At 44.4% G+C, this 22146-nt stretch overlaps 2 protein-coding genes and 1 non-coding gene across 4 annotated transcripts in view; 2 read left to right on the top strand and 1 right to left on the bottom strand.

Annotated features, from left to right (window-relative positions):
• Window positions 1-6824, bottom strand: part of BAG4 (BAG cochaperone 4) — a 36600-nt gene extending 29776 nt beyond the window's left edge. Inside the window, exon 1 of one of the 2 annotated variants that reach the window (XM_023214551.1) lies at window positions 6272-6824. In XM_023214551.1, coding sequence (XP_023070319.1) covers window positions 6272-6541 — 270 coding nt within the window. In that variant the 5' untranslated portion in view covers window positions 6542-6824. The remainder of the gene's footprint in view (window positions 1-6271) is intronic. The other variant, XM_023214550.2, reaches the window with a different exon arrangement.
• On the top strand, window positions 6691-20814 carry LSM1 (LSM1 homolog, mRNA degradation associated). Its single transcript, XM_023214552.1, has 4 exons — window positions 6691-7137; window positions 11455-11523; window positions 14195-14310; window positions 20277-20814. Exons 1-4 carry the CDS (start codon window positions 7092-7094, stop codon window positions 20445-20447), a joined length of 402 nt encoding a protein of 133 aa, XP_023070320.1. The 5' UTR covers window positions 6691-7091; the 3' UTR covers window positions 20448-20814.
• On the top strand, window positions 18022-18128 carry LOC111544204. The gene has a single exon (XR_002732066.1). It is a non-coding gene; the product is annotated as a U6 spliceosomal RNA (small nuclear RNA).
• Window positions 20815-22146: the final 1332 nt, after the last annotated feature.

Below are 22146 nucleotides of genomic sequence, written 5' to 3'. Positions count from 1 at the left end.
AATTCTTGTTTAAAAGATGGGTCAGTGGCCGGGCGTGGTGGCTCACGCCTGTAATCCCAGCACTTTGGGAGGCCAAGGTGGTTGGATCACGAGGTCAGGGTTCAAGATCAGCCTGACCAACATGGTGAAACTCCATCTCTACTAAAAATACAAAAATTAGCCGGGCATGATTGTGCACACCTGTAATCCCAGCTACTCAGGAGGCTGAGGCAGGATATTCGCTTGAACCCAGGAGGTGGAGGTTGCAGTCAGCCAAGATTGTGCCATTGCACTCCAGCCTAGGCGACAGAGTGAGACTCCGTCTCAAAAAAAAAAACAACAAAAAAAGATGGGTCAGTATGTATAGCTCAGTTGTGGTGGTAGTGCTGGTTACATAATTGTATGCATTTAACAGAACTCACAGAACTATACCCTAAAGACAGTGAAATTTACTTTATGTAAATTATGCCATAATTCTTTTAATGAAAAAAAAGAATGTCCTCAATGAAGCACTAAAAAAGTAGAATTTTATTGTCTTAATGAAAAAAATAATGTCTTTGTCTTTTTTTTTCCTCCTTTTGGACAAAATGGGACAAATCTAAAAATATCCCCAGTAACAGTGAAAGTCTGTAGCTCATGGCCCTCCCAACATGACACTAATTCTATGAAACAGCGGTTTCACAGGAAACTGGCTGAAGCTGAACTCTATTCTATAAACTAAGTTACCAATTTTATCATGTGCCTAACTGTTTCCAAACTTTTTATTTGTTGAATGAAATACAAACTAAAAGGTAATAAAATGTTTTCACAAGCCACAATAATGTGAATTAAAGTTCTATGCCAAAGAAAATTTGATTAAAATTATGCAAGATAGCTAATGTATTTCCTTTCTTCTCTTTTGAGAAATAAATAATCCCAGATGAAGACTGGAGTCAATTCCTTTAAAGTGAATATATGATTACATTTTCCAAAGTGGCTTACCAACATTCCTCCAAACTGAAACCCCAGCCTAAGCAAATCTAACAGCAGAGGAATCAGTAGCACTTGTACTACATAAATTCCATTTACAGATTTGCTTATAGTTTTCATAAGAATTGGACAAAAATTATTAGTAAAGTACATGATAAATTATTTGTATAGCTATATAGTTCAAAATCACTAATAAATTACCTTATGCTCCTATACTGACAATCATAATTTTTTAACTTTTCAAACGCATTTGGATCTCTTCCAAATGCTTCTCTGTTCTGTCCCTCTTGTCCCAGCATCTGGTTCAAACATTTACCAAATAAATTTCACACAGCATCCCATTCTACTTCCTTCACTGTAAGAGGACCTAGCCTCCTACTCCACCATGAGAGGAGACCAATAGTTGTCAATGTCCCTCTGCTCCAATTCCAAACTTGTTGTTTTCTCCCTTTAGCTCAAAAGAGGTTTCTCAACTCTTTTCCCTTACTTCCTTTGTTTTTATTTTTGTTTTTGTTTTTGTTTTTGTTTTTGAGACAGAGTCTCGCTTGGTAGGCCAGGCTGGAGTGCAGTAGCATGATCTTGGCTCACTGCAACCGCCACCTCCCTGGTTTGAGCAATTCTCAGAGTAGCTGTGATTACAGGCGCCTGCCACCACGCACGGCTCATTTTTGTTTTTTGTCTTCTGGGACAAGGTCTTGCTCTGCTGCCCAGGCTGGAGTGCAGTGTTGTGATCTCGGCTCACTACAACCTCCATCTCCCAGGTTCAAGTGGTTCTTCTGCCTCAGCCTCCCAAGTAGCTGGGATTACAGATGTGAGCCACCACACCCAGCTGATTTTTGTATTTTTTAGTAGAGACGGGGTTTCACCACCTTGGCCAGGCTGGTCTCAAACTCCTGACCTCAGGTGACCTGCCCACCTCAGCCTCCCAAAGTGCTGGGATTACAGGCGTGAGTCGCCACGCCCAGCCTAAAGTTTTACTCTGAAAAAACATAGGGAGTGGCCGGGTACCAAAAATACAAAAGTAGCCGGGCATGGTGGCGGGCGCCTGTAATCCCAGCTACTTGAGAGCCTGAGGCAGGAGAATCGCTTGAACCCGGAAGGTGGAGGTTGCAGTGAGCCAAGATGGTGCCATCACACTCCAGCCTGGGCAAGAAGAGCAAAACTCTGTCTCAAAAAAAAAATTAAAAAAAAAAAAAAATAGGCCCAGCGCGGTGGCTCACACCTGTAATCCCAGCACTTTGGGAGGCTGAGGCGGGCGGATGACGAGGTCGGAGATCAAGACCATCCTGGCTAACACGGTGAAACCCCGTCTCTACTAAAAATACAAAAATATTGGCCAGGCGTCGTGGCAGGCACCTGTCGTCCCAGGCACCTGTTGTCCCAGCTCCTCGGGAGGCTGAGGCAGGAGAATAGCGTGAACCTGGGAGGCAGAGCTTGCAATGAGCCTAGTTCAGGCCACTGCACTCCAGCCTGGGCGACAGAGCGAGGCTCTGTCTCAAAAAAAAAAAGAAAAAAAGAAAAGGGAGTGATAGATTTCTAATTTTTTCCCTGCCATACTTAAATGTGTTAACATAGTCAAGTCTGTGTTGTAGTTCAGTACATCATCTCAATACAACCAGTTCTATACAGCAATGCTTCTCAAATATTAATGTGCACATGAATAACCTGGGGATCTTAATAAGTTGCAGCAGTAAGTCTGGAAGGGGAGAGATTTTGCATTTCTGTCAGCCTCACAAGTGACACCAAAGCTTCTAGTACATGGACCACACTTTTTGAGTAGCAAGGTTATAAAAGGTTTCTATACTGTTTGGTTTTCTAATTTGACAGATTTATACTATTAAAATGCAAAACATAAAAAGTCAAAAGAACAAATCTGGAAAAAACATTGCAACATCTGTGACAACATACATACCTTTTTTTTTTTTTTTTTTTTTTGAGATCGAGTCTTGCTTTGCTGCCCAGGCTGGGGTGCAGTGACATGATCTTGGCTTACTGCAACTTCCGCCTCCCGGTTTCAAATAATCCTCCTGCCTCAGCCCCCCTAGTAGCTGGGTTTACAGGTATGTGCCACCATGCCTGGCTAATTTTTGTGTTTTTAGTAGAGACAGGGTTTTGCCATGTTGGCCAGGCTGGTCTCAAATTCTTGACCTCAGGTGATCTACCCTGCCTCAGTCTCCCAAAGTGCTGGGATTATAGGAGTGAGTCACCACGCCCGGCCAACATGCATATGTTTGGTATGAGTTTTCTATTGCTGCAGAAAAATTATCATCCTATACTTTTAAAGTTGCAGAATCATCAATCTAAAAGTACAAACTCTTAAAATGGTTTACAAATGCCCATTACACATTTCCACCTTTATCTCCAAGTACTTCAGCACCATCACCCACCCTATGGGCACAAGTGTACTCAAACCACACTTGACAACTCCTTACACAATGCTAAAATCTTAACTTCTGTAGTGTATCCAACCCTCCCTAACTCTATCCCAGAAAACAGACTTTGGTTTTGATAATACAGCAGGCCTAGCAGAAGGTAGTCATCAGTTTAGAGGTCCTCTCCTCTTTCCCCACTTGGACTGAATTTTGGTCTAATTTGGCCAAGCATCTCATCACTCTATAGTCCCATGACCTACGTATACCAGATTTAGGCAGAGAAAATATGGATCTTTCTTTTTTTTTTTTTTGAGATGGAGTTTCACTTTTGTCTCCCAGGCTAGAGTAGAATGGTGTGATCTCCGCTCACTGCAACCTCCGCCTCCCGGGTTCAAGTGATTTTCCTGCCTCAGCATCCCGAATAGCTGGAATTACAGGCGCCCGCCACCATGCCCGGCTAATTTTTCTATTTTTAGTAGAGACAGGGTTTTGCCATGTGGGCCAGGCTGGTCTCAAACTCCTGACCTCAGGTGATCCACCCTCCTTGGCCTCCCAAAGTGCTGGGATTACAGGCGTGCCACCACACCCAGCCAGATCTTTCTTTAATTTATAATTAATCTTGTCCGGGTACTGTGGCTCACACCTGTAATCCCAGCACTTTTGAAGGCCAAGGCGGGAGGATACCCTGAGATCAGGAGTTCAAGACCAACCTGGCCCACACGGCAAAACCCCGTCTCTACTTAAAATACAAAATTTAGGTGGGCGTGATGGTGGGCACCTGTAATCCCAGCTACTAGGAAGGCTGAAGCAGGAGACTTTGACCCAGGGAGGCGGAGGTTGCAGTGAGCTGAGATTGTGCCACTGCACTCCAGCCTGGGCAACAGAGCAACACTCCGCCTCAAAAATAAAAAATAATTTCTCACTGCTACATGTTTTTCTCATACAATTGTTTAAACTGTGATATAATCAACATGCTATAAACTCTACCCTTTTAAAATGTACAACTCAGTAGTTTTTAGTATATTCAGAGTTGTGCAACCATCACCACTGATTTTAGAAGATTTCTTATTTTTTGTTTTCTATTTTTTATTTTTTTTTAGAGACAAGGTCTCACTATGTTGCCCAGGCTGGTCTCAAACTCCTGAACTCAAGCAATCCTCTGGCTTCAACCACCCAAAGTGCTGGGATTGATTACAGGTGAGAGCCATCTCACCAGGCCCCGATTTTAGAACATTTATTTCATCATCCCAAAAAGCATATTCTCACCTACACCACCAGTCCCCCAACCTCTGGCAACCATTAAGCTTTCTGTCTCTAGATTTACCTACTCTGGCCATTTCATATAAATGGAATTACACAATATGCAGTCTTTCTGACTGACTTTGCTCACGTAGTGTGATGTTTTCAAGGTTCATTCATATTGTAGCATGCATCAGTAGTTCATTCCTTTCTATGGCCAAATATTCCATTGTATGAATATATTAACACCATATTTTGTTTATCGATGCATCAGTCGTTATGTCCTTACAACATTCCTGTATTCGAATAAAGAACCAGGGCTCTGAGACGTTCACTCTTTTATTGTAACCCAAATAATAAAATGACATTTGGAGCCGAGCGCAGTGGCTCACGCCTGTAATCCCAACACTTCGGGAGGCCGAGGAACAGGGGAAAGGGGGATCACTTGAAGTCAGGAGTTCAAGACCATCCTGGCCAACATGGCGAAACCCCCCTCTGCTAAAAATACAAAGATTAGCCGGGCGTGGTGGCGGGCGCCTGTAATCCTAGCTACTCGGGAGGCTGAAGCAGGAGAATCGCTTAAACACGTGAGGTGGAGGTTGCAGTGAGCCGAGATGGTGCCACTGCACTCCAGCCTGGGCAACAGAGCAAGACTCCATCTCACAAAAAATAAATAAATAAATAACATTTCCACTTTTTGGCGATTATGAATAATGATGCTATGAACAAGGGTGGACAAGCTTTATGTGAACATATGTTTTCAGTTTTCTTGGGTATATAGCCAAGAGTGGACTTCCTGGGTGTTATATTAATTCTAATGCTTAATGTTTCGAGGAACTAGCAAACTATTTTCCACCATTTTACATCCCCACCAGCAATGTACGAGAATTTCACTATTACATTTTCAATAAATGAGGATAATTCTTGAACGAATAGAGAGGTGTGTCGCCACCATAGAACGACAACCCACTACCCAGAAGACTGCATTAAGAAAGCAGAAGTATATGTCCGGCGGGAAAACAGAATAAAATGTTACAGGTCCAAGCGTATTAGGCAAGTGAGTTAACCTCGTAGAGCCCCGGTTCCTTATTCGAAAAAACAAAAAAAAAGGGCGGGGGGGGGGGGGGGGGCTGCTGTAATGCCATTTTACCTTGCAGTCGCCGTGAAAATTAAATCAGTCAATCCGCGTAAAGGTGCTTTACAACACTGATTATTCACGATTCGATCTCAGGCAAGGCATTAGGGGCAAACGGCTAAATGCCCAGAACCTCCCCCTCGCAAAGGTTCTTTCGCCTCGGGAGGGTCACTGAGCGACATCGCGGGCTGCAGTCTCTTCCCTTCCCGGGGAGAGCCGGACTGCTAGTCACGCAGGACAAACTGCTAGAGCTGGAGCAGCAGATCCGTGCCACCCCTACCCAGCACCGCTCCCAGGAGAGAGATCTGCAGCCTGCTGCTAAGCTTAGTAAGCCCGCGCAGGATCTTTCTTTCTTTTTTAAATGGTAATAAACATATTTTTTGCGGTCGAAGCAGAAAAGGAGGGGCAAAGGGAACACAAGCATATCCCCCAACCTCTGATCCCAGTCTCGGTCTCTCCAACACCCACCCCCCGACCCTCCTCCACATGAGGAAAACAAATATGAAACCCGATCCTTTACGAATCCCAGCCCCAAGGGCCCTCACCTCCCCGCAAGGACAGAGGGTGCAAAGCTTACCTGGTGACTTCCTCCGGCTCGACCAGGCTCTGGCCAGGCGCCTCCAGAGGAATAGTAGCCATCGCCTCCTCCGCCTTCTCCCAGCCAGGTGGTCTCCGCTGGGCCGCCCCCGCGCACCCGCCAGGAAATGGGAGGCTGGGGAGGTTCGGGGCGAAGAGGATATAAGGGTGGAGGTGGGTGCACTGGCACATCGCCGCCCCCAGGCCCGTAGTAGCGGCCGTAGTGCGGACCGTCACTGGGGCCGTAGCCCGAGCGCCTCAGGGCCGACATGGGCTCTCCTGCCCTGAAGCGCTTCCCGCCCCCCCCCGCCACGGCCGACCCATCGCGCAGGCGCCCGCGGGCGATTGCGAATGGATAGCAGCGAAGGGGGTCGGACGACGTCAGCCAATCCCAGGCCCGGTCCCGCCCCTTCTGCTGCTGAGCCCCGAGAGCTGAGGGACGGAGGTCCGTGACTCTGGGGTCTCGGGAACCCGGGGACGAGGGAAGACACCGTGTTCCTTAAGAGGGAGTATACGTTTCTTCGCCATCTATCCAATGGATATTCCTCTTCCCTACTTAACAGGAACAGGGAAAGGGTGTCCCCCAACCGTACGGCTGCCCCTCCTCTTCCTGGGGGCCCGCACGTGTTACAGGAAGTGGGTGGGGGTAATATGGAGGAGCTTCCGGCAGGCCCCGGCGGCTGAAAGCCGGGGCAGAAGTGCTGGTCTCAGTCGGGATTCCGGGCTCGGTCCCGCCGAGGCGGCGACTGCGGTAGGAGGGAGGTGGTTTTGGACGCGCTGGCCCCCCGCCGCTGTGCATTGCAGCGTTATTTCAGTTCAAAATGAACTATATGCCCGGCACCGCCAGCCTCATCGAGGACATTGACAGTGAGTAGTTAATCTCCTCCCGGTGGAGCCTGGGGTGAGACCCTCCCGGGCGGGCGCCTCTTCCGAAGAAGCTTGTAAAATGAGTCCCGGGCGGGGCCGGTGTGTTCTGAGCCCAATCCGGGCGTTCCGCGTCGATGTCCTCCACAGCTGCGGTACATACCGTTTGCCCACCCAGTAGCCTGCTACTTGTTCTGTCCCTCGCAGCCTCCGCCGGCCCTCTGGCTGGTGAGCCCCAAGCGTTGGAACTCATTCGTACTTTCGTGGGTCGCGGCAGCAGAGGCCCGAACACGAAAGAAGCCCGGGGAGGGCTTCTCCCCCGTCCACTCTTGCCTGCAGTATTTCGAAGTATCAGCGTGTTACCAGTGGATGGATCGGAATACCTAGAGAAAGGATTTATTAAAAAGCAAAAATATTAAGACAGCGGCAGTTGCACTTAATTGGCAGTAAACGTAGGCACTCTACGGTGTGGCCATTTGCTAGCTTATTTTACTGTGAGGGTCATTAGCACCTTCAGGTTATTGTAGTAGAGACCACTGTTAGACATGGTATTGACTTTTCTGGAAAATCACTTGCAACTTTTTTTTTTTTTTTAAGACAATTCATTTTTGCTTTTACTAAGAAGGCCTCCTTTATTCCTAGTTTTTGTCCGGAAGAGGAGCTCAGTCCTATACGGAAAGAACCGCCTGCAGTTGTCCTGGCTTTCATTTTTTCTAAATTCTATCTGTGCATTATTCCTCAAGCAACATTTTTTATTGTTTTAATCACGTGATCTTTCTCATTAACTTACTGTTTCAAGATGATTTACACATAGTTTTAAACAAGTTGCAATCGTCTCAGTTACTCTGTGAATATACGATTTAGAATGTATGGTTAAAATTTCGTTTTATGGGCCTGGCGGGGTGGCTCACGCCTGTAATCCCAGCACTTTGGAAGGCCAAGGCGGGCATATCGCCAAAAAAAAAAAAAAAAAAAAAATCTGTCAACCATAAAATGAATTTTTTTTTTTTTTTTTTTTTTTTTTTTTTTTTTGAGACAGTCTTGCTCTGTCGCCGAGGCTGGAGTACAGTGGCGCGATCTCGGCTCACTGGAACCTCCATCTCCCGGGTTCAAACGATTCTTGTGCCTCAGCCTCCCCAGTAACGGATTACAGGCGCCTGCCACCACACCCAGCTAATTTTTGCATTTTTTACTACAGACGCGGTTCGCCATGCTAGCCAGGCAGGTCTCCAACTCCTGACCTCAGGTGGTCCGCCCACCTCGGCCTCCCAGAATGCTGGGATTACAGGCGTGAGCCACCGCCCCCGGCCGACAGATAGTTTTTTTTAACCCAAATTACTTATTTTGCTATGTAAGGGAAATGTGTAATTGGACTAAATACATATTAACATCTATATGAACCTGTTATGTGTAACAGGATGTTTTATTTTAATTGCTTGAGGATGCTCTTTTGCCCTCATCTCTCATATATCCTCTAACACATCCTGCCATTTTACTAAAAATCAGTTTTGCTTTTTGGCCCTCTAACCCCTACCACTTTGTAGATTCCAGACCCCCCACTTTATGAAAACTTGGAAACCGTTTAATATGCACCCTTTGCTCCCCCACCCTAACACAGTTTCCTGCCTGTCTTTCTGTATTTCCACCCATCCTCTAATTTCAGTAGGAAGGGTTCCTCCCTTTTTGTTATCTGTTATTACTGTCTCCTCTCACTGCTTGTGGAACCTTTTTTCGTTGTTACCCTTTTTCTTTCATATCCTCTGTCTCTCCCAACCCCTGCGTTCTTCCCCTCATATGTGTTATTGTCTATCCATCTCAAATATTTTCTCCGTTCTCTTCATCATATTCCCATCCCTTTTTTCACATCTTTATCCCAAAACCCCGAGTCATTTTCATTTTGTCTGTTTCCTCATCACCTTCAATAGACCACTTACATTACTCCTGCAATCTAATTTTTATCCTGAACACACTAGTCAAGCTGCATTCTTCAGTTATTCGTCTAAGGCATTCTTCTGCATTCTCTCCCCTCTGCAGCACTGTGATACTGTCCCCACCAGATTCTTTAATTCTCTTCTCTTGATTTCTCTAACAACTGGTACTTGGTGATTTTCTTACCTCTCTGGCTCTTACTGTCCTCCAATATAGATGGTCACTTGGATGCCATGTGGCCTACTTCTTTAAATCTTTAGTAGATCTCCTGTACTTTAGTAATTTTATATCACCTCTTTGCAGATTTATCCAAAATTGCTTTCTCTAATCTTGACGTCTTTGGTTTTTCAGTCTTATTGTTTCCAACTATCTGCGTATGTTTCTGTTTAAGTGTCCTGATAGCACTTTAGAATCACAAAGAGCTAATAACCTTCACCCTGAGCTTGCTGCTTTTATTCCCAACTCTTGGTAAATAGTTTTATGATGTCTCATAAAATTCCTCCATCTTTATCTCGCATCCCACCCTCACACATATACCCACTTATACAAACTCAGTTAACAGACTCCATCACTTTATGTTTTCTTGTTCCCTGTGAAGTCAAATCCAAATGCAGCCTGTCCCCAGTACTTTTCTGACTTTATCTACTGTCCTTTCCCTTCACAGCCTCAGCTTTTAGCTAAACATGGATGTATGGCCCTTTTTTTCCTCCTCTTTAGTTTACAGATTTCCTTCTCCCCCCAGCCTCCTTTCTATCACTCTTCCCGTGCCCTAAAATTATCTACCTTTCAAGGTCCAACTCTGATACCTCCTTCAGAAATACAGCTTCTCTCTCTGTAGTCTCATATAATTAATATTTGCTTTCTGTGGTACTTATTTATAGTCCAAGGAAGAGTATAAATTCCTTCAGGGCAGAGTCACTGTGTTTTTCCTCTGTTCTGCATCTAGAAGGTACTTTAGGCATGGAATGAAAGAAATTTTGCTGGGTGTGTTAGTAACTGGCTTATTCTCATTCTTGAGTGTCAGCTCAAAGTCACCTCTTCAGAGAGGCTTTCCCTTGCCACCCTTCCTTCTGTAACCACTTCTCTCCCTTCATCATACTGCCTTGCTAGTTTGTTAATTATTCCATTGTCCTAATCACAATAGGTTATTTTCTTGTTTATTTGTCCTCCTCCACCATGAATATAAATTCATAACGTTGGTGACTTTCTAAGTCTCATTCTCTACTGTATGTTTAGACCCCAGAACAGCACATGCCCTCTCAGTAAATATTGAATTTCTGCTCTAGCTTATTATTAGAGTCTTCATTTTAAATGCCTGAAGCATTGTGTTTTTATTTAAAGCCTTACCTGGTTACAAACAAAATGTGAGATAGAAGCTTGTCTTTTGAGGACAAAATAATTCTATAAATAAGATCATAAGAATCATCTAGGCCGGGCGCGGTGGCTCAAGCCTGTAATCCCAGCACTTTGGGAGGCCGAGACGGGCAGATCACGAGGTCAGGAGTTCGAGACCATCCTGGCTAACACGGTGAAACCCCGTCTCTACTAAAAAATACAAAAAGCCGGGCGAGGTGGCTGGTGCCTGTAGTCCCAGCTACTCGGGAGGCTGAGGCAGGAGAATGGCGTAAACCCGGGAGGTGTAGCTTGCAGTGAGCTGAGATCCGGCCACTGCACTCCAGCCCTGGCGACAGAGCGAGACTCCGTCTCAAAAAAAAAAAAAAAAGAATCATCTAGACTGTATTTGTCAATTTACAGATATAAAAACTGACATGACACTGAAATGGTTTAAGTGTCAAACATAAGGGTCTTTGGCTAGGCACCGTGGCTCATACCTGTAATCCCAGCACTTTGAGAAGCCGAGGTGGACGGATCATCTGAAGTCACGAGTTTGAGACCAGCCTGGCCAACATGGTGATACCCTGTCTCTACTAAAAATACAGCAATTAGCCAGGCATGATGGCGAACTCCTGTAGTCCCAGCTACGAAGGAGGCTGAGGCAGGAGGATCACTTGAACCTGGGAGGCAGAGGTTGTAGTAAGCCGAGATTGTGCCACTGTCCTCCAGCCTGGGTGACAGAGTAAGACTCTGTCTCAAAAAAAAAAAACAAAAAAAGACATAAAGTGTCTAGAGCCAGCTGAGTCAGGCTTCCTGATGCCGTGCCCTGTCCTTTTCCCACTCTGCCACACTGCTCTGATTCTTTTCATCACTGATGTTATCTAAATCCGGGCTGCTGTGCTGCTTTCTTCAGTTTTCCAGTGAACTTGAACTTCACCTTAAATGCATTGGCAGAGGAAATGGTACAGCTTAAACTGTTATTTATTTTTATTATTATCCTAAATACTCACTGAACTTGTCAGTTTTCATTTAAAAGACTTGTTCTCCTCTCCCCAGAAAAGCACTTGGTTCTGCTTCGAGATGGAAGGACACTTATAGGCTTTTTAAGAAGCATTGATCAATTTGGTATGTATGAATTTATGGACATCTCTCATACTCTGGATAATAACAGCTTCCCACTGCATTTTTTGTTATTTAATATTGAAATTTATCTGCAACTTTTTCACATGTGTGACTTAGTAGGACTGATCTTAGTGAGTGTATCATTGTTTTCTATACATTCAGGTTAGGTTGTTCAAAGCTTATGTATATTTCCAAGTTCGTTTCTAAAACTGGCTTTCACTAGAATCCCCAGTAGGGGGAGCCAAATGATAGAAATAAACTCAGTCCACTGACGAGGCTGCTCATCTTGTTTTGTTTTGTTTTGTTTTTTGTTGAGCTCTCACTCTGTCGCCCAGGCTGGAGTGCAGTGGCACAATCTTGGCTCACTGCAACCTCCGCCTCCCGGATGCAAGTGATTCTTGTGTCTCAGCCTCCCAAGTAGCTGTAATTATAGGCTCCAGCCACCACACCCAGCTAATTTTCCTATTTTTAATAGAGATGGAGTTTCACCCTGTTGGCCAGGCTGGTTTTGAACTCCTGACCTCAGGTGATCCACCCACCCAGCTGAGCTGGACAGGTGTTCTGCTCCTCATGGCTCTAGGACAGTCCCTTGGTGTCTAGAAGGTGAGTCGGCTAGTTTGAAGGAGCTTCACTCACATGTCTGGTGCACTGATGGGGACAGCTAGAAGGCTGGTCTTAGCTCCCATAGTGCTGGGATTATAGGCGTGAGCCACTGTGCCTCGCCCAAGGCTGCTTATTTCTACATTGGCAGGGTGTAGTGACTTCAGAGCAGTTCCAGAAGTGAAGGTAATCCCTCCCTAGCCAATGAAAATTGGGTAGAAGGCATTTCCTGTATTTTAAGGACCCCAGCATTAAGCTTAATACTTTACGTATAGGGACACATTGAAATAAGAGGCCTCTGTCTTCGTTTTGCATCCTGCATTTTTCTTAAGTTAAAAGATTATGTTTCCTTCTGTTTCAAGGAACTTCATGTTCATGCTAACATTTATTGGATATCTGCAAAATCATTGGATTTGAGCATGAGGAAAAAACGTAATTAAAACATTGTAAGAATTATGGAAGATATGAACATAGATTTCTCCTTCACTTCAAATAGGACAAGTAGTACTAATTAAAAGAGGGAAAATGGCCGGGCGCGGTGGCTCAAACCTGTAATCCCAGCACTCTGGGAGGCCGAGACGGGCGGATCACGAGGTCAGAAGATCGAGACCATCCTGGCTAACACGGTGAAACCCTGTCTCTACTAAAAAATACAAAAAAACTAGCCGGGTGAGGTGTCGGGTGCCTATAGTCCCAGCTACTCAGGAGGCTGAGGCAGGAGAATGCTGTAAACCTGGGAGGCGGAGCTTTCAGTGAGCTGAGATCCGGCCACTGCACTCCAGCCTGGGTGACAGAGCAAGACTCTGTCTCAAAAAAAAAAAAAAAAGAGGGAAAATAATTATTGTTAACAAATTGGAGTCCTGATTCTTAAGTCAGATTCATCAGAGTACTTTGAGTGAAAGGTAGTGAATATTAAGTTGACTTTTAGATTGCAGATATAGTTATCTGTCAAGGCGAAAAAATAGGTTTTTGCTGTATCATAACCCATGGATACCTGCATTGGGTTAAATGAATCCTAATTACATGAATCCTAATTACTAAAACAAAGTTGAATCTTCAGCAGATCATCACATACACACACCCACACAAAAAGAAAAGCTGTTTCTTTCCAGAAAACAAATTTTGATCTCTGTGGTTGTTTAGACCCAAGTTTTCCAAGGTCCTTATTCATTTATATTTTCCTATGGCTTTTTTGGTATTAGCAATTAACTTATAAAGGAATTTATTTCTCTTATTTCTACCATCATTCATAATCCCAGACGTCTCCTAACTGGTATGTCTCAATGAAATAGGAGAAGATTATTTGAAATTTTAGCCTTCCTCAGAATTAGAAATCTTGAGGGTTGGGCACTGTGGCTCACGCCTGTAATCTCAGCACTTGGGGAGGCTGAGGCGGGCAGATCACAAGGTCAGGAGTTCGAGACCAGCCCGGCCAATATGGTGATCCCTGTCTCTACTAAAAATACAAGAATTAGGCCGGGCGCGGTGGCTCAAGCCTGTAATCCCAGCACTTTGGGAGGCCGAGACGGGCGGATCACAAGGTCAGGAGATCGAGACCATCCTGGCTAACACGGTGAAACCCCGTCTCTACTAAAAATACAAAAACTAGCTGGGCGAGGTGGCGGGCGCCTGTAGTCTCAGCTATTCGGGAGGCTGAGGCAGGAGAATGGCGTAAACCCGGGAGGCGGAGCTTGCAGTGAGCTGAGATCCGGCCACTGCACTCCAGTCCGGGCGACAGAGCAAGACTCCACCTCAAAAAAAAAAAAAAAAAAAAAATACAAGAATTAGCCGGGAGTGGTGGCAGGCACCTGTAGTCCCAGCTACTCCGGAGGCTGAGGCAGGAGAATTGCTTAAACTGGGAGGCGGAGGTTGCAGTGAGCTGAGATCGTGCCACTGCAGTCCAGCCTGGGCAACAGAGCAAGACTCAGTCTCAAAAAATAAATAAAAAGAATTACAAAGCTTGGAAATCGTGTTTAGCTAAATCTTTTCTGTTCAAAATAAATGATTATTGAGTTATGGACCTTTACCCAATAGTTAAACTAAATATCTTTGTTTTTTCCCTATACACTTATAGCAAACTTAGTACTACATCAGACTGTGGAGCGTATTCATGTGGGCAAAAAATACGGTGATATTCCTCGAGGGATTTTTGTGGTCAGAGGAGAAAATGTGGTCCTACTAGGAGAAATAGTAAGTGAAAACTGTTAAGCTGCTGTAGATCTTCATATTCATGCTAGTTAGACTTCTTTTTTTTTTTTTTTTTTTTTGTCTTTTCAAGAGAGAATAAAAATATTTTCCACATTTTATCTGGCTTCTTATAGGCAACTACCAAATTAGGGAAGCTACAGAGAATACTTAACTTTGTTTCAGTGCCTTTTGGTATTTTAAAGATTTTTGATCCCACTGGCAGCAAAGTATCTTTTTACTGGATACCAGTAAAAAATACTATTCTGTAACAAATGTGTTCATTAATATATTTGTTTAATAGCAGAAAATTGACAAAGCTTGATTTATATATGCTGGGGAAGGTGTGACTTACATACGTTGGAATATTTTACAGTCATTTAAACAATTGGATACAAGTAGTTTTTCATGGCATAAAGCTAATGCACAATATTTGAGGGAAGCACACATTGCATATGTAGTACAATGTGATATCCATATTAGTAAAGAGGGAAAGGGAAAGAGTGGCTATAGGAAAAACTTTTCTGTTGCCTATCACGAGAATGGAATTCAGTCTTACTTGAATCCTTAGCTCACAGCCAGGGAGAGGGCATTTTGGTATCTGTGCCAGAAAGACCAGCTGGCAGGTGAAAGGTTAAATCAGTTTTTCTGAGGTGTTGTTGCTGTAGGTCTTTGTGTGTGCAGACATACACACACACCCCTACTAGAAGTACTCAGATAATTTTTTAGGTGCCTTATTTAAAACGTTTGATTTCATCTTGCTACTTCTGATTATTGGGTTTGCAAGGAAAATAAAAATATCTTCAAGAGTAGTTGAAATTAAGGGTTGAGCTAGCACTGTCTTCTTTTTTCTTCCAAAAACTTTGGTGTTTGCTTAATTTTTAAAGTTTTTCATACTGTTTTCTAAATACCTAGCCATGTCTTCAATCAATTTGCAGAAGTCTTTAGAGTGGTTTGGTTTGTAGCCATTTTTAACAGCCATTTGAGAAAGCAGGAGATAATTCTGCCAGGGTTGGGTTGGTTCAGAGACCTCATATTGGAAATAGTCAGCTAGAAATGACTAATCCATGCAATTAATCAGTACTGCCCAAGTGCTGCTGTGAAATATATGAAATATCTTTTTCTTACTTATAAAATATTTTTGTAGTTTGTACTTTTAGTTCAGTTTATCATTTCTTGCATGTTTAAGGAGCAGAAATTATTTTTTGTTTTTTGGGTTTGTTTTTTGTTTTTTTTTTTTGGTTTTTTTTTTTTTTTTTGAGACAGAGTTTTGCTCCTGTTGCCCAGGTTGAAGTGCAATGGTGCGATCCTGGCTCACTGCAACCTCCGCCTCTCAGGTTCAAGCGATTCTCCTGCCTAGCCTCCCGAGTAGCTGGGATTACAGATGCTAATTTTTGTATTTTTAGTAGAGACGTTGTTTCACTATGTTGGCCAGGCTGGTCTTGAGCTCCTCACCTCAGGCGATCTACCTGCCTCAGCCTCCCAGTGTGCTGGGATTACAGGCATGAGCCACCATGCCCAGCCAGGCGGCAGAAATTGTTTTCTTCTTATGTCACGTAAAGGCTGAAACGAGGCCAGGCACAGTTGCTCACGCCTGTAATCCCAACACTTGGGAGGCTGAGATGGGCGGATCACTAGGTCAAGAGATTGAGACCATCCTGGCTAACACAGTGAAACCCAATCTCTATTAAAAATACAAAAAAATTAGCCAGATGTGGTGGTGGGCACCTGTAGTCCCAGCTACTCGGGAGGTTGAGGCAGGAGAATGGCGTGAATCCAGGAGGCGGAGGTTGCAGTGAGCCGAGATCGCACCACTGTATTCCAGCCTGGGCGACAGAGCAAGATTCCATCTCAAAAAAAAAGAAGGGTCCGAAACAAAGCACCTAGTACCCAAGGGGAGATACTAAATGACTGTAAAGTAGTCTTCCAGTACTTTTTTTCTTCCAGAGATGGGGTCTCACTGTGTTGCCCAGGCTAGATTCAAACTCCTAGGCTTAGGCAGTCCTCCTGTCTCAGCCTCCCAAGTAGCTGGGACTACAGGTACATGCCACTATGCTTGGTACGCCAGTCTGTAGGGGAGCTGACCCATCTCTCTGTGGTGGGGTTATAGATGATTTTTTAAATACTTTTCTGAATGTAATTTTGAAGAGGCAACATATCAGAGGAAAAGACTTACGTTACAATACTGGGGTGGGTGCAGTGGCTCACATCTGCAATCCCAGTGCTTTGGGAGGCCGAGATAGGCAGATCGCTTAAGCCCCAAGAGACCAGCCTGGGCAACGTGGCCAAACCCTGTCTTTCCAAAAAAATACAAAAATTAGCCAGGGGTGACGGTGCAGATGACCGGTCCCAGCTACTCGGGAGGCTGAGGTGGGAGATTCACCTGAGCTCAGGGAGGTCGAGGCTACAATGAGCCGTGATTGTACCACTGCACTCCAACCTGGGTGACAGAGCAAGACCCTGTCCCAAAAAAAAAATTCGCCGATACTATGCTTCTGTTTTATAGTAGTAAACGTGGCAGACATGCTTTTTCTACTGGTTACACTGGCGCAAAGGTACATCTAAGTAGATGTGTGTGCAGAGAAAGAACTGAACGTGTTTGTTCTTGAAGTTTCTTTGTTTTCTTGGATCCTTTTTGTGAGGAAAAGTTCCCTTTTTAAAAAAAATATGTTATGGTTTGGATGCTGCAGAAGTTTTACAGGGGTACCGCTAGAGAAACATGGTTCCAGGAATGCCTGCATGGTTATATGAATCAGCAGTCAGGAGAAACTGTGTACCAACCCCGGAGAAATTCATACGTAGAAATCACTTAGTTTCTATAAACACTATATTGGTTAAGAAATCCCTGAATTCTGCCTCAAGGATGATGATGATGACACAGCATTAAGTAATAAGACTGTTGGGAAGCAGCAGCAACAGCAACATGAATTGCTCAGCGAGTAACATACTGAAAAGCCCAAGAGGCAGCGCATTAGGCTGAGAACACTGTCCTCTCTTTAGCTGCTACTCATGGGGTGGGAGGGCAGGTGGTAATACATACTTTGCTGGGTGCTGTTAACTTTGGACCCAGAGCAGGGCTTGCTTATGTAATTTGTGTGGCTTTCATTGTAACTTCTGTGGTGAGAGTCCTCTCTCTGTCTGATAATGCCACTGCCTGTGGGTTCTGAGACCTTGGCAGCATGTGGTGATAGTATGCAGGCCAGAGCATCGGGAGTTGTGTGTCAATACCGTCCCAAACTTTGTCATTGAAAATCATAGAGGAGGATAAGAAACAGGAATACTTTGTCTATATAGGCTTTCCATCTTACAAAAACACTAAATAATACCTGTATATTCATTTTAAGGACACTAAACTGAATCTGTGGATAGTGAGATACTTTTTTAGCAAAGTTATTCCGCATTATGACATTGGTTAGCAAATGTTTATAAGGGCCAGGCACAGTAGCTCACACTTTGGGAGGCCAAGGCAAGAGGATGCTTGAGGCCAGGAGTTGGAGACCAGCCTGGGCAACATAGTAAGACCGCATCTCTACAAAAAGAAAAAAAAATTAGCCAGATGTGGTGGCACATGCCTGTAGTTCCAGCTACTTAGTAGGCTGAGGCAGGAGGATCACTTCAGCCCAAGAGTTTCAGATGATGGTGAGCTGTGATCGTGCCACTGCACCACTCCACCCTGGGCAACAGAGCAAGATTCTGTCTCTAAAAAAAATGAAAAATGTGCTCGCATTGGCAGCACATATACTAAAATTGGAACAACACAGAGAAGATTAGCATGGCCCCTGCATAGGGATGACACGCAAATTCATGAAGCCTTCTATATCTTTAAAAATAAATTAATTAATGAAAAATGTTTATAAAGCATTCAAAAATAAAAATATTAAGCATACTATGCCACATTTAAGTGAAAAGAAAACGAATTACAGTCAGTATTTGCATTGTGGGTTTTTGGGAGGAGTTTGTTTTTGAGGCAGGGTCTCACTCTTATCTAGGCCGACTGCAATGGTGTGATCACGGCTCACTGCAGCCTCAAACTCCTGGGCTCAAGTGATCCTCCCCCCTCAGCCTCCTGAGTAGCTGGGACTACAGGTATGCGTCACCATGCCCAGCTAATTTTTGATTTTTTTTTTTTCCTTTTGAGACAGAATCTCACTCTGTCACCCAGGCTGAAGTGCAGTGGTGTGATCTTGGCTCACTGCAACCTCTGCCTCCTGGATTCAAGTGATTCTCGTGCCTCAGCTTCCCGAGTAGCTGGGATTACAAGTGTGAGCCATCACGCCTGGCTGGGTTTTTTTCGTTTAAGTCAGTATATATGTAGAAAAATTGTAGGGATATTATCAAAATGTTAATCCTCCATACTGGAATTATGGATAATTTTTAAATTTTCCTTGTTTGTCTGTTTTCTATATTCTTTACAATAAGCATGTATTTTTTAAATAAGGAATTTTTTATTAGGCAACAATTTGGTTTTTGTTTTTTTTTTGAGATGGAGTTTTGCTCTTGTCACCCAAGCTGGAATGTAATGGCGTGCTCTCCGCTCACTGCAACCTCTGCCTCCCAGGTTCAAGTGATTCTCCTGCCTCAGCCTCTCAAGTAGCTGAGATTACAGGCACCCGCCACCACGCCTGGCTAATTTTTTTTGTATTTTTAGTAGAGACGGGGTTTTGCCATGTTGGCCAGGCTGATCTCAAACTCCTGGCCTCAAGTGATCCACCCGCCTTGGCCTCCCAATGTGCTGGGATTACAAGCATGAGCCACCGCGCCCAACCTAAGCAGCAATTTTTTAAATAGTGGAGAAAAATATTAGGACCAAATTGGTTTAGTAACCTAAATGGTCTGCTGAGGTTCTCCCTAGAAGACTTGTTGCCGTAAAGGGAAAAAGAGTCTTGTTATAGTTTAGAGACTACAGAACTGGTACGGTGGTGCACACCTGTAGCCCCAGCTACTTAGGAGGTGAAGACAAGAGGATCCCTTTTATTTTTGCCTTTTTACTTTTTTTGAGACAGGACCTTGCTCTGTTGCCCAGGCTGGAGTGCAGTGACATATTCATGTCTCACTGCAGCCTTGACCTTCAACCTCCCAGGCTCAAGCAGTCCTTCTACCTCAGCCTCCTGAGTAGCTGGAACTGTAGGTGAACACCACCACACCAGCTGTTTTTTTTTCTGGGTTTTTTGGGTTTTTTTTTGGTGGAGTTAGGGTCTCACTGTGTTGCCCAGGCTGGTCTCGAACTCCTAGGCCCAAGTTATCCTCCCATCTCAGCTCCCAAAGTGCTAGGATTAAAACTGTGAGCCAACCCACCCATCCTTAAAATAATTTAATAAAAAAAAGTCTAAGGCCGCATTGCCTCAATAACCTCCCTTTTGGATTCTCTACAGTGGGGGAGATAGCTGTCTATAAGCAGCCCTAATTTTTTTTAAAGGAAATTAATCCTAATATGGGATTTTGGATCACATAAAGCTCTGTTATACCTTATCACTGCCTATAATCCCAGCACTTTGAGAGGCCGAGGCAGGCAGATCATGAGGTCAGGTTTCGAGACCAGCCTGACCAGCGTGGTGAAACCCTGTCTCTATTTAAAATACAAAAATTAGCTGGGCTTGGTGGCACGTGCCTGTAAGCACAGCTACTCAGGAGGCTGAGGCAGGAGAATTGCTTGAACCCAGGAGGCAGAGGTTGCAGTGAGCCCAGATGGTGCCACTGCACTTCAGCCTGGGCAACAGGGAGAGACTCCATCTCGGAAAAAAAAAAAAATACTGATCACTATTAACCATATTCATTGTAAGTATGTATCCTATAGTAGTGTTATCAGGCATTTCTTTGAAAAACTTACCTGTCCCTACGAGAAGGATATTTCAGTCCTGTCACAGTTACGAAAAATAATCTGAACCTGATAGAGGAATCCATTTGCTTTTAGATCTATAATGTTTTCTATTCTTGGTCTTCAATTGAAGTTTTCAAACCTGTCTCTTTTGTAGGACTTGGAAAAGGAGAGTGACACACCCCTCCAGCAAGTATCCATTGAAGAAATTCTAGAAGAGCAAAGGGTGGAGCAGCAGACCAAGCTGGAAGCAGAGAAGTTGAAAGTGCAGGCCCTGAAGGACCGAGGTCTTTCCATTCCTCGAGCAGATACTCTTGATGAGTACTAAGTCTTTTGCCCAGAGCCTGTTGCTCTTGAAGAGTAGGGACTGTCACTGAGTGAAAGTGACAACCTGGCCACCTCACACATTTGATCAGAGACTGTAGAGTTTTGAAAAGTCACTTTTATTTTTAAGTCTTTTACACATGCAACATGAAGAAATCGTGTAGGTGGGTTTTTTTTTTTTTAGTAACAAAATCATTGTTTAAAGAAACAGTGGCATAGACTCCTTCACACGTCACTGTGGCACCAGCAACTACTTTTTTTTTCTTTTTTTTTTTGAGACGGAGTCTCGCTCTGTCGCCTGGGCTGGAGTGCAGTGGCCGGATCTCAGCTCACTGCAAGCTCCGCCTCCCGGGTTTACGCCATTCTCCTGCCTCAGCCTCTCGAGTAGCTGGGACTACAGGCACCAGCCACCTTGCCCGGCTAGCTTTTTGTGTTTTTTAGTAGAGACGGGGTTTCACCGTGTTAGCCAGGATGGTCTCGAACTCCTGACCTCGTGATCCGCCCGTCTCGGCCTCCCAAAGTGCTGGGATTACAGGCTTGAGCCACCGCGCCCGGCCAGCAACTACTTAATATTATTCTTCGTATCCCAAATTAGAGTTTACAGGGACAGTCTTCATTTACTTGTAAATAAAATATGAATCTCAAAAGTGTCATGTTATCTCCCAGTTTGAGTTACCTGTAATGAATAGACGAAATTAAGTTTCTGCTCTCAAAGGTATAAGCAGGCCACATACTGGGATTTCCCCCTTCAGTCACAGTTTTAAGTAGCTGGCTACTTAGGAAGGAATACTTTTATTCTGATCATCTCAGGGGTCCTCTCCTGTTTTCATGTTTGTATCTGTTAAGAAATACAAATATTCGGCGGGGGCGGTGGCTCATGCCTGTAATCCCAGCACTTTGGGAGGCCGGGGTGGGCGGATCACCTGAGGTTGGGAGTTCAAGACCATCCTGACCAACATGGAGAAACCCTGTCTCTACTAAAAATACAAAATTAGCCAGGCATGATGGTGCATGCCTATAATCCCAGCTACTCGGGAGGCTGAGGCAGGAGAATCGCTTGAACCTAGGAGGCGGAGGTTGCAGTGAGCCGAGATTGTGCCATTGCACTCCAGCCTGGGCAACAAGAGCAAAACTCCGTCTCAAAAAAAAAAAAAAATTCAAATGTTCAGGCGTGAGGAGGGAGCTTTCAGCTGAGTTTCCCAGTTACTGGTTACTGCAGAAGACTCGTGTTTGAGAAATGACATCACTGTTGCTCTTGCTCCTGCTTCGCCCCTGGCTAACCCAAACTAAGTTCCCATGAGACCCAACATGTTCTTACAGTGGCTTGTTCTCCAGGTTTTCTGCTAATTTAATTAGGTTTTCTAGTCCCTTGAATTGAGTCTTGAGTATCTTATGTTCTCATCAAAAAGGAACATAAATGGTATTGTAGTGACTGAAAACCCATAGTGATGGCACTTTGTGTGATTGTTGAAGAGTAGTGATTGCATAAAAAGCTTAACAGATTTGTACTTCAAGAAGGAAGCTTGGGCTGGTGTGGTGGCTCACACCTGTAATCCCAGCACTTTGGGAGGCAGAGGCATGCAGTTCACCTGAGGTCAGGAGTTCAATGCCAGTCTGGCCAACATGGTGAAACCCCGTCTCTACAAAAAATACAGAAATTAGCTGGGCATGGTGGCACACGCCTGTAATCCCAGCTACTCAGG

Source organism: Piliocolobus tephrosceles, chromosome 7 (assembly GCF_002776525.5).
Source record: "Piliocolobus tephrosceles isolate RC106 chromosome 7, ASM277652v3, whole genome shotgun sequence".
Taxonomy (NCBI): Eukaryota; Metazoa; Chordata; class Mammalia; order Primates; family Cercopithecidae; genus Piliocolobus; species Piliocolobus tephrosceles.
The sequence above is the reverse complement of the archived record's forward strand: the minus strand, read 5'-3'. Positions and strand labels throughout refer to the sequence as shown.